Below are 15,646 nucleotides of genomic sequence, written 5' to 3'. Positions count from 1 at the left end.
ACTGGCCACGATTTCAAGATAATGATAGACTGTGAGGAAAAAAATTACTTTGGGGAAATCTAACAATCTTATTTCTGAGAAAAAAAATACAAAAATTGAATATTTAAGCTTTTTGTTGAATTTTTGCGATTTGTGATGTAAACTAAACTATTGGGTAGTGATGGATCCATAGCCACCGATCCATGTTTAGTTTTGTCAACGAAACGTAACGTTTGGGTGACAGGCGCAGTTTGAGGATCCTTTCAAAGCGATCTTGAAGACAACAGTCATGATGGTTGGAGAGATTGATTTCGGAGGAACGTTTTTCAGCGATGGAGATCTTTACGAAAATCAAGTTAATTATGAAGACGTCACTTTCCTTATATTCACCATTTTCATTATTATTATGATGATAATTATCATGAACCTTCTCGTAAGTAAGCGCATGATTACAATAAATTCAATTGAACACCATGCAAGCTTGTTGTAACACCAACTTTTCATTTCAATACTTGAATAACAACCTTCTGGTGACCCCAAAAAGTGTGAAAAAGCTTGTTAAGATGTTTATTGAAGGGTAACTGCATTGTGCATATGATGTAAACTTTGAATAGGCTAAATAAGTTCTCTCTTTATTGACTGAAGCAGCTGACTGAATAACTGCACAATATTTGGATGGGCTTCGTTCAGATATTTGTGGCATTGCATCTTCAATAAGTCTATTAACATTATATAGGCTACCGTTCTGCAATCAAAAACCGGTGTAATAGGGTGGCAACACGTTTATACTACACTACCCGACCGGGATTGTGTGTATAGTTTGATTTTGTTTATTTCTACTCATCATATTTATTGTTTATTGCATCAGACCAATAGATCCATATTCACACAACAACAACAAAACAAAACGATGAACTAAAAATAATCACAACAAAGGAGTTAACAAGCACATAGGCGTAGCCAGGGAGAGGGGCAAAGGGGCCATGCCCCTCCAAAAAATGTCTAAAAATTTTAACTGTCAATAAATTGTATTCCTAGCATTTCATTGTCAGACGGTCGGTCATCAGGCCGGACTTTATTACGCCTGTTCCATACAGTGTTAGCCAAAATTGCAGACCACCTGTTGTGATTATACTATTCGTGTACTCGGCTATGATTTTCGTCATTGAAAAAGCACGGCACCTTATTTGCACTCAAGTTTAGCTTGGTCGAGATTTGCACTCTGCGATTTTGAATTTTAAACCTTGAGCCAGCTTATTATATTGACGTTGTACCGGGTTTTCTATGAAGGCAACACCAAAAGTAGCAAAATTGGATATTTTTTTTCTACAAAATCTCAAGATTTCCAGAAATTAATCGGAAACTCGGAAAACCTGTTTACACCAAGATGTTAGTTACCACAAAAAATCAAACGTTTTGCCAAAAACATGAAAACAGGTCAAAATGAGTGCGCGAAGATGGAGGAAAATTACAATATGCAAACAAGAGAGAATAAGAAACGGTAAGGACATCAATTGTCAAGGTGTGATGTTCTAGGTCTCAAAAGCAGTCTCATATATTTAAAAAAAGGGGTGGGGGCGATTACTTTAAACCCGTATCAACGTAAAGTCAATCGAGGATCCGCGTAAAGCAGATAAAAAAGCATCAATAAATTTGAGAAAAATGTGAATACTATAATATAAACGACGACCTTTTAACTTGTACTCTATAAGGTCGTCATTAATATGGTACTACGACAGTTTATCGAACGACAGTTTATCGAAACGACAGTTTATCGAACGACAGTTTATCGAACGACAGTTTATCGAACGACAGTTTATCGAACGACAGTTTATCGAACGACAGTTTATCGAACGACAGTTTATCGAACGACAGTTTATCGAACGACAGTTTATCGAACGACAGTTTATCGAACGACAGTTTATCGAAACGACAGTTTATCGAACGACAGTTTATCGAACGACAGTTTATCGAACGACAGTTTATCGAACGACAGTTTATCGAACGACAGTTTATCGAACGACAGTTTATCGAACGACAGTTTATCGAACGACAGTTTATCGAACGACAGTTTATCGAACGACAGTTTATCGAACGACAGTTTATCGAAACGACAGTTTATCGAACGACAGTTTATCGAACGACAGTTTATCGAACGACAGTTTATCGAACGACAGTTTATCGAAACGACAGTTTATCGAACGACAGTTTATCGAAACGACAGTTTATCGAACGACAGTTTATCGAACGACAGTTTATCGAACGACAGTTTATCGAACGACAGTTTATCGAACGACAGTTTATCGAACGACAGTTTATCGAACGACAGTTTATCGAACGACAGTTTATCGAACGACAGTTTATCGAAACGACAGTTTATCGAACGACAGTTTATCGAAACGACAGTTTATCGAAACGACAGTTAATCGAACGACAGTTTATCGAACGACAATTTATCGAACGACAGTTTATCGAACGACAGTTTATCGAACGACAGTTTATCGAACGACAGTTTATCGAAACGACAGTTTATCGAACGACAGTTTATCGAAACGACAGTTTATCGAACGACAGTTTATCGAACGACAGTTTATCGAACGACAGTTTATCGAACGACAGTTTATCGAAACGACAGTTTATCGAACGACAGTTTATCGAAACGACAGTTTATCGAACGACAGTTTATCGAACGACAGTTTATCGAACGACAGTTTATCGAACGACAGTTTATCGAACGACAGTTTATCGAACGACAGTTTATCGAACGACAGTTTATCGAACGACAGTTTATCGAAACGACAGTTTATCGAACGACAGTTTATCGAAACGACAGTTTATCGAAACGACAGTTAATCGAACGACAGTTTATCGAACGACAATTTATCGAACGACAGTTTATCGAACGACAGTTTATCGAACGACAGTTTATCGAACGACAGTTTATCGAACGACAGTTTATCGAACGACAGTTTATCGAACGACAGTTTATCGAACGACAGTTTATCGAACGACAGTTTATCGAACGACAGTTTATCGAACGACAGTTTATCGAACGACAGTTTATCGAACGACAGTTTATCGAACGACAGTTTATCGAAACGACAGTTTATCGAACGACAGTTTATCGAAACGACAGTTTATCGAAACGACAGTTAATCGAACGACAGTTTATCGAACGACAATTTATCGAACGACAGTTAATCGAAAACCTAAACTCTAACCTAAAACCTAACCCTAACCCCTAACGCCTAACCCCTAACCCCTAACCACTAACCACTAACCCTAACCCCTAACCGTAAGCCTAACCTCTAACCCCTAACCCTAACCCCTATCCACTAACCCCTAACCACTAACCACTAACCCTAACCCTAACCCTAACCCTAACCCCTAACCCCTAACTCCTAACCCCTAACCACTAACCCCTAGCCCCTAACCATTATCCCCTAGCCTTTAACCCCTGAGTATTCCATTGCATATGTGCTTCGTCGTTCGATAAACTGTCGTTTCGATAAACAGTCGTTCGATGAACTGTCGTTTCGATAAACAGTCGTTTCGATGAAGTGTCGTTTCGATGAATTGTCGTTCGATGAACTGTCTTTCGATAAACTGTCGTTCGATGAACTGTCGTTCGATTAATTGTCTTTCGATAAATTGTCGCGTCACGGTTAATATTATAGTTTTCACATTTTTTCTCATATATTTTTATGCGGATATTTCAAATAAAGAGATTTTTTTAAAGTTGTTCAGTTTTGCATTGACGCTGGAAATGAAGATGATTTTAAAAGCATTTTGCTTGAATAACCGAAATGCTCGATTCCAGGCGCAGCCAGGAATATGATGCAAGACGTCGCCATTGAGGTTAACAAATTGTTTGTGTCTGTAACAGGATGGCGAGTCGTGAGGTATTTCTGGTGAAGGAAAACTCAGCATTGTTTTGAGGTGCATGAAAAGCAGCAGTGCTTGAAAGGTTTCACAGGATTTGTAGCCTAGAAATAGATTTCGTTTCAGCAGAAACAATTTCATTAGGCCTAAATATTTTAGCCCATCTCTCTAAGCCCGCATAAGAGTGGATTTCCAAATAACTTGTCACGTAGGGCTACATCAACAATGGCGGGTCACTTGAGTGGTGAACAAACACGCTTTCGCAATCTATGTCATCGTGGCGTTAGCTGAAACAATTACTGTTGATGCCGAGAGGTCCTTTTAGTGCAAGAAACGAGTCAAAACACGGCTCAGCGATGCCGTTCGATCTCCTCTCAGATTATAGTATGTGCTTCATTGCCGTTGTGAAAGATCAATGAGAAGAAGATAATTCGAGTTGTTAGGCTACTGGCCTATAGTTGGCGGAAGCAATTGATGGACTTTTAATTGTGGTGGTATTTGGTAATAACGATGTAAATATTTATATATTTTAGTTAAAAAAAGTTTTGAAAAAGTGAATTTTGTATTGCTAAAAGAGAGCTATTTACACCTTTTAAACGACCACTGTAAATTATACTTTGCCAACTCAGCATTTTTCTTTGAAATAGGCAAAATATTTAGTCAAAATTGTGGCCCCGCTCAAAATTTTTGGCCTGGCTACGCCATTGAACAGACATGGTGTGGTGGGTTTAGCACCCTATAAACAACATCATCGACTGAATCACCTGGCTAACCCTTATGACGTTTCAGGTTGGTCTCGCCGTTGGTGACATCATTGAAGTGAAAGAGAATGCCACGCTGGAGCGACTTAAGATGCAGGTTGAACTTGCCCTGGAAGTGGAATTTAGGTGACGCGCCATGTTATAGGGAAAACCTTTAGAAAACATAACTTTTAGTGTAACGAGCCACAGGTCCTAAGTTGTTGTATGTATAGCTACAACAACCAATGTGGTCAAAAATTAGCAAGTGGCTAATAATCCGACTTGAATTTTTTTAAATATAATTTTGTGTATACTGTATTTCACTCCCTGTTGAAAGATTATAACTCATCAGGAAATAAAGTCGAGAAAATATTATGAATAAAAAATTTCCGTCAGACAGTTAGCCACGTACAGAAAATCTGCAAGTCTGCAAAATGTGAAAAATCAAGTCTTGTTTGCAGGCATGAGCATTGACAGGGGGCCCAAGGCACGTTGGGAACCGAGTAAGGAAACTTTCCAGGTGACCAGGGAAGATGAATAAAACGCTGAATGCTTTGTACATTTGCATCACGTCCACTTTAGTTTGGAGGCCACTTCTGCATTTTGCAAAATAACTGCCACTTCTATCGATGATTTTAACATGGCCTCTTTCTCTATGTCGCTCATACATAAAAAGTGTTTCTTCTGCTGTTTTGTAGGGGTTTGGGGTTTGGGAGTATTATTGGTACCTAACCCAAATTAACATCTTAGAGGCTCTGTCTGCAAGTGACCGCAAGTACTTTCAGATAATATTTGTTTTCTATATCATCAAAATATAACATAGGCTATTGAATTAAATTATTGAAGTTAATCGAAAAATTCAAAGAAAATGAAGGGGTAGGCTATACCAGCAAGCATCTATAGGATTGACCAGTGATACAAGAGAAGGATCCACAGAGGATACAAACTGATACGCATAAATCAACAAGTGAATAAAAAACATCAAGGACATGCAGCTCCACATAATCCTATAGAATTATAAATGTTTCCTGTTAGCCTACACCCCTTCGTTTTCTTTGAACATGTGGCAGCAGTGGCCGAGTGGTTAGCGCGTTGGGCTCGCAGTCGAGAGCCTGCATGTTCGACTCCAGCCACCCGCACTTGCTGTTGTTTCTCTGGGCAAGAAACTTTACGATAATTGCCTCTACCCAGTGATCGATTTCGAGTAATGGGTAGTACCAAATTTAAGTCATAAGTAGAGTAGACCAGGGGTCCGCAAATAGTGGGTCGCGACCCAAATTTGGGTCGCGAGACCATCCACAGTGGGTCGCAAAACAGTTTAAATTTACTATCAATATAACCAGTATGACAAAAGTAAATACAATCATACACTCTTTGATGTGCTGAGTTTCGTGCAAAAAAATTAATACTTTTGATTGTAGTACAGTAGTCCCCGCTTATTAAGCCTACGGTTATAAAGTCTAAAAGACACCTTGAATCAGGACATGAAAACTCTAAATAAAATCAAGACACCCATTCGTGCAGGCCGCTCAACTTCTCATCAACAAAGCTGATGAACGAGACATCTCTGCGGCTACGTGGGCATTGGGCAGACCATAAATGGAATTCTGGATGGAAGTCAAGTACCACCAGACTTCATTCGTTCATCTCCGACGCCGACACATGCCCCATCGGCCTGACAGTACACAGACAGACATGGGCGCGCCTAAACCGTCTTCGTACGGGCGTCGGGTTTTCCGCTCAACCATGCACCAATGTGGAATGGCCTATTCCTCCTCCTGTGAATGTGGTGCCGAGGAACAGACCGCAGACCACATCATCAATGACTGTACCATCTTCAAGCCACCTAACGGAGTGCAAGGTTTGCGCGTCATGGATTATGAAACAAAAGACTGGCTGCTCTAGTAGCCTTCCAGTGTAGTCCGGGAACATCGTGAATCTAGGGTGGTAAAAGGATGGACCCTCGGCCCCAAAGGATCACACGACGACGACGAAGCCCACGGTTAATAGGTCCACCGGCTTATTAAGCCTAAGTTGGTCGATTCCGGAATTACTGAAGGTATAGGAGTGGTAGAAAATTGTCCCCCGCTTAATAAACCCGAAATCGTCCAGTCCCGATGTGGGCTTAATAAGCGGGGACGACCGTATTGGAATTGATATTAAATTGCAAAATATTCTGCGCAAAATTATATGCTTCTGAAACGTTTGGGCCGCGAAGATTTTGAACGATTGTTTTTAGGGTCGCGCCAAAAAGTATTTGCGGACCCCTGGAGTAGACAACCGGAAACAGACATTGCAGTCGGCTGCAGCGTGGGTCAGGTGTACGTCGGAAGGCGTCGGAAGGCGTACACCGATGCATAGCGCTCAAGTCCGCTTTCCGCAATGCAGGATAAAGATAATAAAACAAAACAAAACAAAAAATATTAATACATATTTGTGCCGTTAGTAACCAGTTTTTTGTATTTTGTAGTCATATCAGATAATTGTTAATTGTATGAATTGAATCAATTCTCATTTGCTTATTAATCATCACTCTTGGAAACCATCATCTCATCTGAAACTTCGACAACTCTCTACTTTCATTTCACTGCACTGAAGAGCTTTATAAGATCGAAACAATGTCCACTGTCCGCAGTTAACAATTTCTTTAGAAATAAAAACAATAGTCAAAAGTGAATTTCACTTTGTGTTTGTTGTTTGCTATATTTGATAGTTTGCTGACATTTTTTTTATTCACTTAGTTGAGAAGTATTGATATTCCATCTCTAAAAAGTTGTAATGATTCTCTTTGAACATATTCAGCAATCAGCAATAGAAATCTTCGATTATGACGTACCCATTCCAATTGATATTAATCAATTTACGTTATTGCAGCGTTCCTAACTTTTTGCGCAAACAATTTGTGAGAAAAAGTGAAACTGTGAGACCCAACAAATACAGGAAAAGTAACGCGTTTATGAAAGCGTTGTTTCAGAATCAGGATTTGTCGTCGAAGAACATATTGAACGCAATGAACCCTAACAAGGTAAGTCAACATTTTAGCGGCAATCAATTGAGGCTAAGCCAGGACATTGTCAACCTTTTTGCATGCGGGCCACATTGGCACCAAGGAAAGCTGTGGCGCGCTGCATTTATAAAATTTTAGATAGGTTGACTCTTCTGCTAGAAAGAAACGCATGTCGTACTCAGCATCCAGCGCTACACGTTGTTAATGTTTATCATAGAATATCGAAGCAACAACAACAATTAAAGAACGTTTTTTTAACAATACTTGTGACTTCTTCAACAATGCCTCAAACGAGGGCACTTGTTTTGCGCACTTTTGGCGAGGCGAGCGATTTCGTTAAAACATTTATTGCCAAACAACCAAAAGGTACTTTAAAGCATATCAATTTTTAGTCATTTTCCTTATATCACATTCTGCATCGTTTCCCCATAAATTATGTTCACAGAAATTCATCAATCGTGGAGTCCATTCACTTCAAAAGAACCCACAAATGATATCTTGCAACCAAATAATAAGTAAACAAGGTAATTTTTGACACATCGAACACAGGCAACAATGGTAACAAAACATCAACAAAAAAACTGTTGATGTTTTCCGCAAGCTGCACGCAACAGCGCGGCGCAACAACTAAGCAATCCAAGTCAACAGTGTAGGGATCAGATAAGGGGTTTGATGTTACAGACCAGAATTCTCACAGAATAAATATTTCACAACTCATTCAATCTCGGCATCAGTTCGAGATTGGTCGGAAAAAGTTCACATAAGGCTCTCACGCCAAACGTGGCAATGGGATCAGTGTCGGGTATGAAGTCACGGAGCCTAGACGTGTGGTTTTGCCACTCCGTGTTCCACATGTGGTTCGTCCAGTGTTCCGCACTTAACCCAAGTACTTAAGTAGTTGTTGTGCGGCAGGCACAAAGGGGCGTCTTGATTTCAGCCGCTGCTTTGAAGGTGGTGGTCGCTTGATTGTTGCGTGGAGGGAATGGTCGGGGTCCAGAGCGCGTCGAGCGAGAGAAATCGTGGCTCCTTTACGACGTAGCTCAGAGGATTGGATGCTTGCTATGATGGGTAGGTAGTCCGTCGGAGTGAGACGTAGGCATCCAGTCACACTACGCAGGACGTCGTTGATAGCGGTGTCAATCTGGTGGGTGTGAGAACTACGACACCAGACCGGCGCGCAGTACTCAGCGGTGGAATGAACAAGGGCTAGGGTGGCTGTACGAAGAGTTTTGGCACAAGCTCCCCAGCCGGAACCCTCCAGTCGCCTCAGAAGTGCGACACGTGTAGATAGTTTTTTGGCTGGCATGTCTTGGCTGACTGCCAATTTCCCGCTAAGTGCAGGAGTGCCAGATTGTTTGCGTAAGAATAATACCTGGAGATGGTGGGAGGCAGGTCCTATGTGTATATGATGAACATGAGAGGAGCCAAGACTGAGCCATGTGGGACGCCGTTTTTAAGTCGGCGTAGTCTGCTTCGATGCATGCTTATGGCATGAAATACAGAAGAACTTGAATGACGCAAGCAAAAAAGTTTTAAAACAAAAGAAAAAAGCCTCTAAGCAACCATGGATGAATCAAGAGATTCTAGACTTGATGATAGAAAGAAAAAGAAATAAAGACAATAACATCCAGTATTTTAAGCTACGTAAAGAAATAAATCATAAGTGCCAAACAGCAAAACAAAAGTGGTGGGATGAACAGTGTGAAACTATGGAACAATTAGAAGCTACGCACAAGTCACGAGATATGCATCAAAAAGTTAAAGAAATGACTGGTAATAGAAAGTCAAAGCCAAGACAAAACAATTCCATCAAGAATAAAGACGGAAAAATGATTTTCGACCGAGATCTGGTGACGAGAAGATGGGAGGAGTATATTAGCGACCTGTATGGAGATGAGAGAGGAAATATTCCTGCTATTAATAATGAAGAAGGTGAACCAATACTGGAATCTGAATTTGATGAAGCCATAAATGAATTGAAAAGCCATAAAGCTCCTGGTAAAGATCAAATAACACCGTAAATGATAAAAGCTCTGGATTGTGAAGGACTAAAACATATTTATAACTATGTAATTACATCTACATGAATAGCGACAGCCCACATACCACTAGAAATGAATGAATCCATTCTTGTCAAACTGCCGAAGAAGCCAAAAGCCACACAGTGTACAGAATTTAGAACCCTTAGTCTGATGAGTCATATACTAAAAATTTTGCTGAGAGTTGTTCTCAGAAGAAATAGAAAAATCATCGAAAATGAAATTAATGAAACTCAAAGTGGTTTTATGCCGGGAAAGGGAATACGTGAAGGTATTTTCAATATGAGAACTATATGTGAACGTTACAACCAAACCAATAAAGATGTTTATACCTGCTTTATAGACTATGAAAAGGCCTTTGACCGAGTTAAACACGAAAAATTGATGCAATGTTTGGCTGATGTAGGTTTAAATGGAAAAGATCTGCAACTGATAGCTAATCTATATTGGACGCAAAAGAGAGAGAGAGAGAGAGAGAGATGTTTGTTTATTTGCCTTTCTAATACGAGTCTAGAAAAAGAAAGACAATTACATAAAAATCAAAATATAGCAATAGAAAGGTCTGGCAGCACCGAACAACCTTGCGGTTAACCAGTCAAGGTGCTGCCTGACATCAGGCATCGTACATTGCAGCGTCAGATATTACAAAGCAAAAGGCGTTTATTCAGATGGAAGATGGTTTATCTGGTGCAATGGACATAAAACATGGAGTTCGCCAGGAATGTATACTATCCCCATGTCTATTCAACCTGTATACTGAAATGATTTTCAGACAGATTGATGGAATGGAGGGTATCTACATAGAAAGTATGAATATATCCAACTTACGGTATGCAGACGATAGTGTTGTATTGGCGGAATCAGCAGAAGCTCTCCAAACAATAATAGAAAAAGTGAACAATATTGGAAAGGAATATAACATGAAAATCAATACAAACCAGATCAACACAAACCAGAAAACGAAGATTGTTACACGAAAAGAAAATGTACGGTACCAAGTGTAGGCTAAATATTACTATTGATGGAATGCTGTTCGATGAAGTCAAAAGCTTTACCTATCTGGGACACACAATAACTGAAAAAAGCAGATGCGATACGGAAATATTGAGACGAATAGAAATAGCAAGAAACAACTTCGCAAAAATGAAAAAGACATTAATAACACGCAAAATTAACATCAACACTCGAAAACGAATTATGAAATGCTATATATGGACTACGTTTCTGTTGTATTCTTACTTCTGCCTCGTTATTAAGTCAGGAGATACTTCGGTAAGATATAGGTTTTTGTATATTGAGCGAAACGCTTATAAGTCAGACAGCACAATAACAACGCACTCCACTTCACGAACTACTCTTCAATCACTGCATAAAGATACAACCACGTCTTAGCACGAGAGTTTACGCCTCATTGAATACTTAAGCATCCATGCAACTTTCCGCAGACCATGTGTCGAAACTAAAAGCAATGACCCGTAGCGATACACAACACCTCCCTTCTACTCTGAAAACCCGTGAAAGAGTTAACATTCAAACATTCTTTTTGGCTTATGTCTTCTTGAAGACGTTCTTGGTGGTTGTTGGGCCGGATTGGATGTTTCCACATCTGCTTCATCTGCTGGATGGTCAAAACGCGGTTGTAGCTGTTCGATGTGCCTTTTCCACATCGGACCGTGGGGTAATACCCGCACGTTTACACTGCGGCTACCGAACACTTTCGTTACCACAGCTGGGACCCACTTAGGGTCTTGTGTCTGTCGGGGTCCGCAATACAGCGCATAACAGGGGGTTCCCACTTCGAACTTAGGTCTTTCCACGCTCTGAAGTGCTTCCGCATTTCCTTGCCTGTTGACTTGCTTACTTTGTGCGAAGTGGGCTGGTGACGGTAGCATGACGTCGATCTTGGCGCGAATGCGACGCCCCGATAGCAGTTCACCTGGTGATAAGCCACTTGATAGCGGTGTTCTTCTGTATAGCATTAAAAACTCTAGAAGTGCTTGCTTGGGTGGCAAGCTCGACTTCCTTAGTGCTTGCTTGAACGACTGGACAAGCCGTTCTGCAGCCCCGTTCGTTGCTGGGTGATAAGGTGCCCCTGTCAAGTGCACTATACCCCTTTCTTTGCACCACTGCTGGAATTCCTCAGATTTAAAACTTGTGGCGTTGTCCGATACAATTGTATGTGGATAGCCAAAGTGCGAGAAATCTTCTTCCAGCAGCTTAGTTGTAGCTTGCGTTCCCACTGATGTAGTTGGGTGAATGCAAGGGTACTTAGAGTACGCATCTACAATAACTAGCCAATTGCGTCCCATAAAATTAATTGCATGGTCAATATGAATTCTACTCCACGGCTTCTCTAGCAACATCCACGGGTGGTTGATTGCTTTTGCCGGTTTGTTTTGATGTTCGGAGCATGCAGTGCACTGACGACAGTTTTCTGCAATGTCTTGGTCGATTCTGGGCCAATAAACTGCTGACCGTGCGAGCTGTTTCATTCTTTGTATCCCGAAGTGCCCAAGATGAAGAAGTTCCAGGACTTGTTTGTGAATACTTCGAGGGATGACTAGTCGGGCACCATAAAGTAAGCAACCATTTTCTACAGAATGATGGAGCGATTCTTCTGAAGTCCTCTGTCGAGTAAGCGTCACAATTTGGTGCTTCAGACGTCTTTGATTCAGGCCATCCTTCCCTGGTGTATCTCATTACCGTTGAGATAACTGGATCCTTGAGAGACTCTTTTGGGATCATTCCCGGCTCTGTTGGATTCAGCTGAGCGTTGATCATTTTGATGGTACTCACTACAAGAGTGTTCTCTTCCTCTTCCTTTCCGTCGAAGATGGCGTCTTCTCCCGCAGGCAACCTGCTGAGTGCGTCAGCGTTGCCGTGCTCTTGCGTTTTCCTATACTCAATTGAGTAGTCGTATTGACTCAACATGAGTGACCAACTGACCATCTTGCCAAACGGTTGGCTGCTAAAGCTGGTGTGGCTTTGTTTGGCCCGAATAATGCCAGTAGTGGTTTGTGGTCTGTGATTAGAATAAACTTTCTTCCGTAAAGATATTGGTGGAACTTTTGTAATCCAAAAATTATTGCTAGCGCTTCTTTCTGTATCTGGCTATAACGCCTTTGCGTATCTGTCAATGTTTTAGACACATTGGCGATTGGTCGTTCTTGGCCATCTTGGAAACGATGGAAGAGTACCGCTCCAATTCCGACGCTTGACGCATCGCATGATATGCCGACAGGTAGAGAAGGATCGAAATGAGCCAATACAGAATCTGCGCAAAGCACCTTTTTTAGAGTTTGAAAAGCTTCTTCCTGCTCTGCTTCCCATTGCCACTTTACTCCTTTTCGTGTGAGCTTGTGAAGTGGTTCTGTCGTGGAAGATAGGTTTGGCAAAACTTTGCTGTAAAATTGCATGGAACCAAGAAAAGACCTCAGGCTGGACACGTCGTTTGGTGGTGGCATCTTTAAAACTGCGTCCACTTTATGTCCTTTTGCAATGCCTGTCTTGGATAGCCGGTGACCCAGGTACTCAACGCTTGGTTGAGCAAAGGCGCATTTTTCCAGACGACATCTTAAACCCTTTTCTTGCAAGCGATGCATAAGAGCTCTCAAGTTTTGCAGATGCTCCTCGGCGTTGTGTCCACTCACCAAAATGTCGTCTAGGTAAACGGCTACTCCTTTCAAATCAGAGTTGAGTTGACCCATAATTTCTTGGAAATAGCCAGGAGCTGAGCTGATGCCAAAAGGTAACCTCATCTGGAGTAAGACTCCTTGATGGGTGCTCAGAGCAAGCTTCTTTTGGCTTTCTGGACTCAGCGGTATTTGATTATAGGCATCAGCCAAGTCGATCTTTGTGAACCCATAACCACCTCCCAGCTTGTGCATGAGCTCTTCCGGCAGAGGAAGAGGTTGTCTATGTGTTTCCAGCTGAGAGTTGGTGGTAACGGAATAATCTCCACAAACTCGGAGGGATGCTGTGCTTTGTCCTGGAAGTTTTGTCTTGCGTACAGGCACCACAGGAGTACCGTAATCATTAAACTGGGTTGGCTTCCAAACCCCTTTGGCAATGCCAGCGTCATACGCTTGGGCTAAATCGGACTGTATGGCAAATGGTACCGGTCTGGGCTTGCAAAACACGGGCTTGACATTCGGTTTAAATTTGACATCAAGCTCAAAATCTTTCAAACACCCCAATTCTGGTTTAAAAAGGTCAGGGAACTCATTGCATAATTGCTTACAAGCATTTTGGAGAGATGTGTCTGCGGAAAGGTTATCAAAAACATGATTTACACCAATCAAATTACACACTTTAGTATCAGCAGGAGATATCAAAGCATCTACAGAAATTTGTAATTTAGAAATTGCATCTCTACCAAGTAAGTTCAAATCATTTACATTTGTCACAATAAACGATAAATTGTTACAGTTCACTTTAGAGCCTTCTGTCGTAACGGAATTCGGGTGAAAAATGCCCATAATTGGCAATTTGTGTCCGGAAGCGGACTCAAATTTCGAACTGCAATGTTGCAATGGTGGCTTGCCAAGCTGCAGCCAACGACGTTTACACATGAAATTCTCCCCAGCTCCAGTATCAACTTCAAAACTAAACATCATGTTATCAATAGAAACACATTGTTGGAGCTGAGGCACATTATTAGTGGTTTTTACTTTTTGCAATTTAGTTTTACAAATCACCTTGACATGCGCAGTTCTTTTCTTCTTGAAACATGCCGGTTCGATATGTCCCTTCTTGTTGCAGTAGTTGCAAATGGAATCTTTGAAACGGCAATCTTTTCCAGTGTGGCCCTTCTTTCCGCAGCGTCCACACTGTAAGTTTCTTTTCGTATCTGCTCGCTCTCTATGGTTAAAGGAATTAGTTTGTCCTCTGTGCCATTGTCTCTTTTCCTCGACCACGTTAACTTGGCCAGGTATAAACGTCTTTGATCCGTAAACTGTCTCTTTTGCTACCTTAGCAGCATCTTCTGTCTCCAAGCCAATTTGTATGGCCTTGGCAAAGCTTAATGCTTCGGCGTCTACTTTGAACAAGGCTTTCAACACCGCTTCATTGCTGACGGAGCAAATAAAGCGTGTGCACATGGTCTCATCTTGAGCATCCTTTATGGAAGAAAAATCGCATGTTGAAGCGTCCAGTCGGATTCGAGCTGCCAGCGTGTTGATAGACTCGCCTGGCTTGCGGTGCATGTCGCTCCAGAACTTAAATCTTTCTCGTATCGTGAAACGTTTCGGGTCGTATTGGTCGTTCATGAACTTTGTTATCTGTTCTAAAACAAGTTTGTTTATCTCCACAGGAGGGCTCTGCTGTGCTGCAAGATTCTGCAACATCTTGTATGTGACTGCACTTTGATTTGTCAAGAAAACTTGCGCAAACTTTCCTTCGGGGACAGAGTGTGCTCCCAAAAATGTTTTGAATCTGGCGTGATAGTCAGACCATAACTCACTCGACGGATCGAATGCGCTGAAGTTAGGAATAACAGAACTACTCTCTGTTTTAGTAGTCGTTGTCCCTTGTTCTCCAAGCTTTTCTAAAGCTTTCGTGAGCATTTGCATTTGTTGCATCTGCTGCTGCTGTTGTTCCTGCTGCTGCTGTAGTGCATGTTGCTGAGCTTCGTTTTGTCGATCAATTTGCAGTTGTTGCTGCTGTAGCTGTTCTTTCATCAGTTGAATGAGCTCTTTGTTCGACTTTTTTTTTTCACTTTAAAAACCGATTTCAACTTGCGTTAACTTCTTACCAACTCACTGCTTAAAACGAATATCCCATCCTCGTCGCCAAAACTTCTGTTGTATTCTTACTTCTGCCTCGTTATTAAGTCAGGAGATACTTCGGTAAGATATAGGTTTTTGTATATTGAACGAAACGCTTATAAGTCAGACAGCACAATAACAACGCACTCCACTTCACGAACTACTCTTCAATCACTGCATAAAGATACAACCACGTCTTAGCACGAGAGTTTACGCCTCATTGAATACTTAAGC

General features: G+C 41.3%; 2 protein-coding genes across 2 annotated transcripts in view; one reads left to right on the top strand and one right to left on the bottom strand.

Moving 5' to 3' along the window:
* LOC145784681 (uncharacterized) overlaps nucleotides 1-9,629 on the top strand; it is a 39,948-nt gene extending 30,319 nt beyond the window's left edge. Inside the window, 4 exon segments of the mRNA XM_082596546.1 lie at nucleotides 224-412; nucleotides 4,651-4,748; nucleotides 7,476-7,626; nucleotides 9,111-9,629. Coding sequence (XP_082452672.1) covers nucleotides 224-412; nucleotides 4,651-4,748; nucleotides 7,476-7,626; nucleotides 9,111-9,629 — 957 coding nt within the window.
* A 2,355-nt stretch (nucleotides 9,630-11,984) lies between these two features.
* On the bottom strand, nucleotides 11,985-15,325 carry LOC145784679 (uncharacterized). Its single transcript, XM_082596545.1, has 2 exons — nucleotides 12,594-15,325; nucleotides 11,985-12,543 (listed from the first exon to the last, which is right to left on the bottom strand). Exons 1-2 carry the CDS (start codon nucleotides 15,323-15,325, stop codon nucleotides 11,985-11,987), a joined length of 3,291 nt encoding a protein of 1,096 aa, XP_082452671.1.
* Between the last annotated feature and the right edge of the window lie 321 nt (nucleotides 15,326-15,646).

Source organism: Aplidium turbinatum, chromosome 15 (genome assembly GCF_918807975.1).
Source record: "Aplidium turbinatum chromosome 15, kaAplTurb1.1, whole genome shotgun sequence".
NCBI lineage: Eukaryota > Metazoa > Chordata > Ascidiacea > Aplousobranchia > Polyclinidae > Aplidium > Aplidium turbinatum.
The sequence above is the reverse complement of the archived record's forward strand: the minus strand, read 5'-3'. Positions and strand labels throughout refer to the sequence as shown.

Excerpts from the sequence above, each read along its gene's own strand:
- LOC145784679 (XM_082596545.1), bottom strand. The coding sequence starts at position 15,325 with ATGAAAGAACAGCTACAGCAGCAACAACTGCAAATTGATCGACAAAAC. Across the intron at positions 12,544-12,593 it reads GCCAACCGTTTGGCAAGATG|GAAAACGCAAGAGCACGGCA; the intron begins GTCAGTTGGTCA and ends AATTGAGTATAG.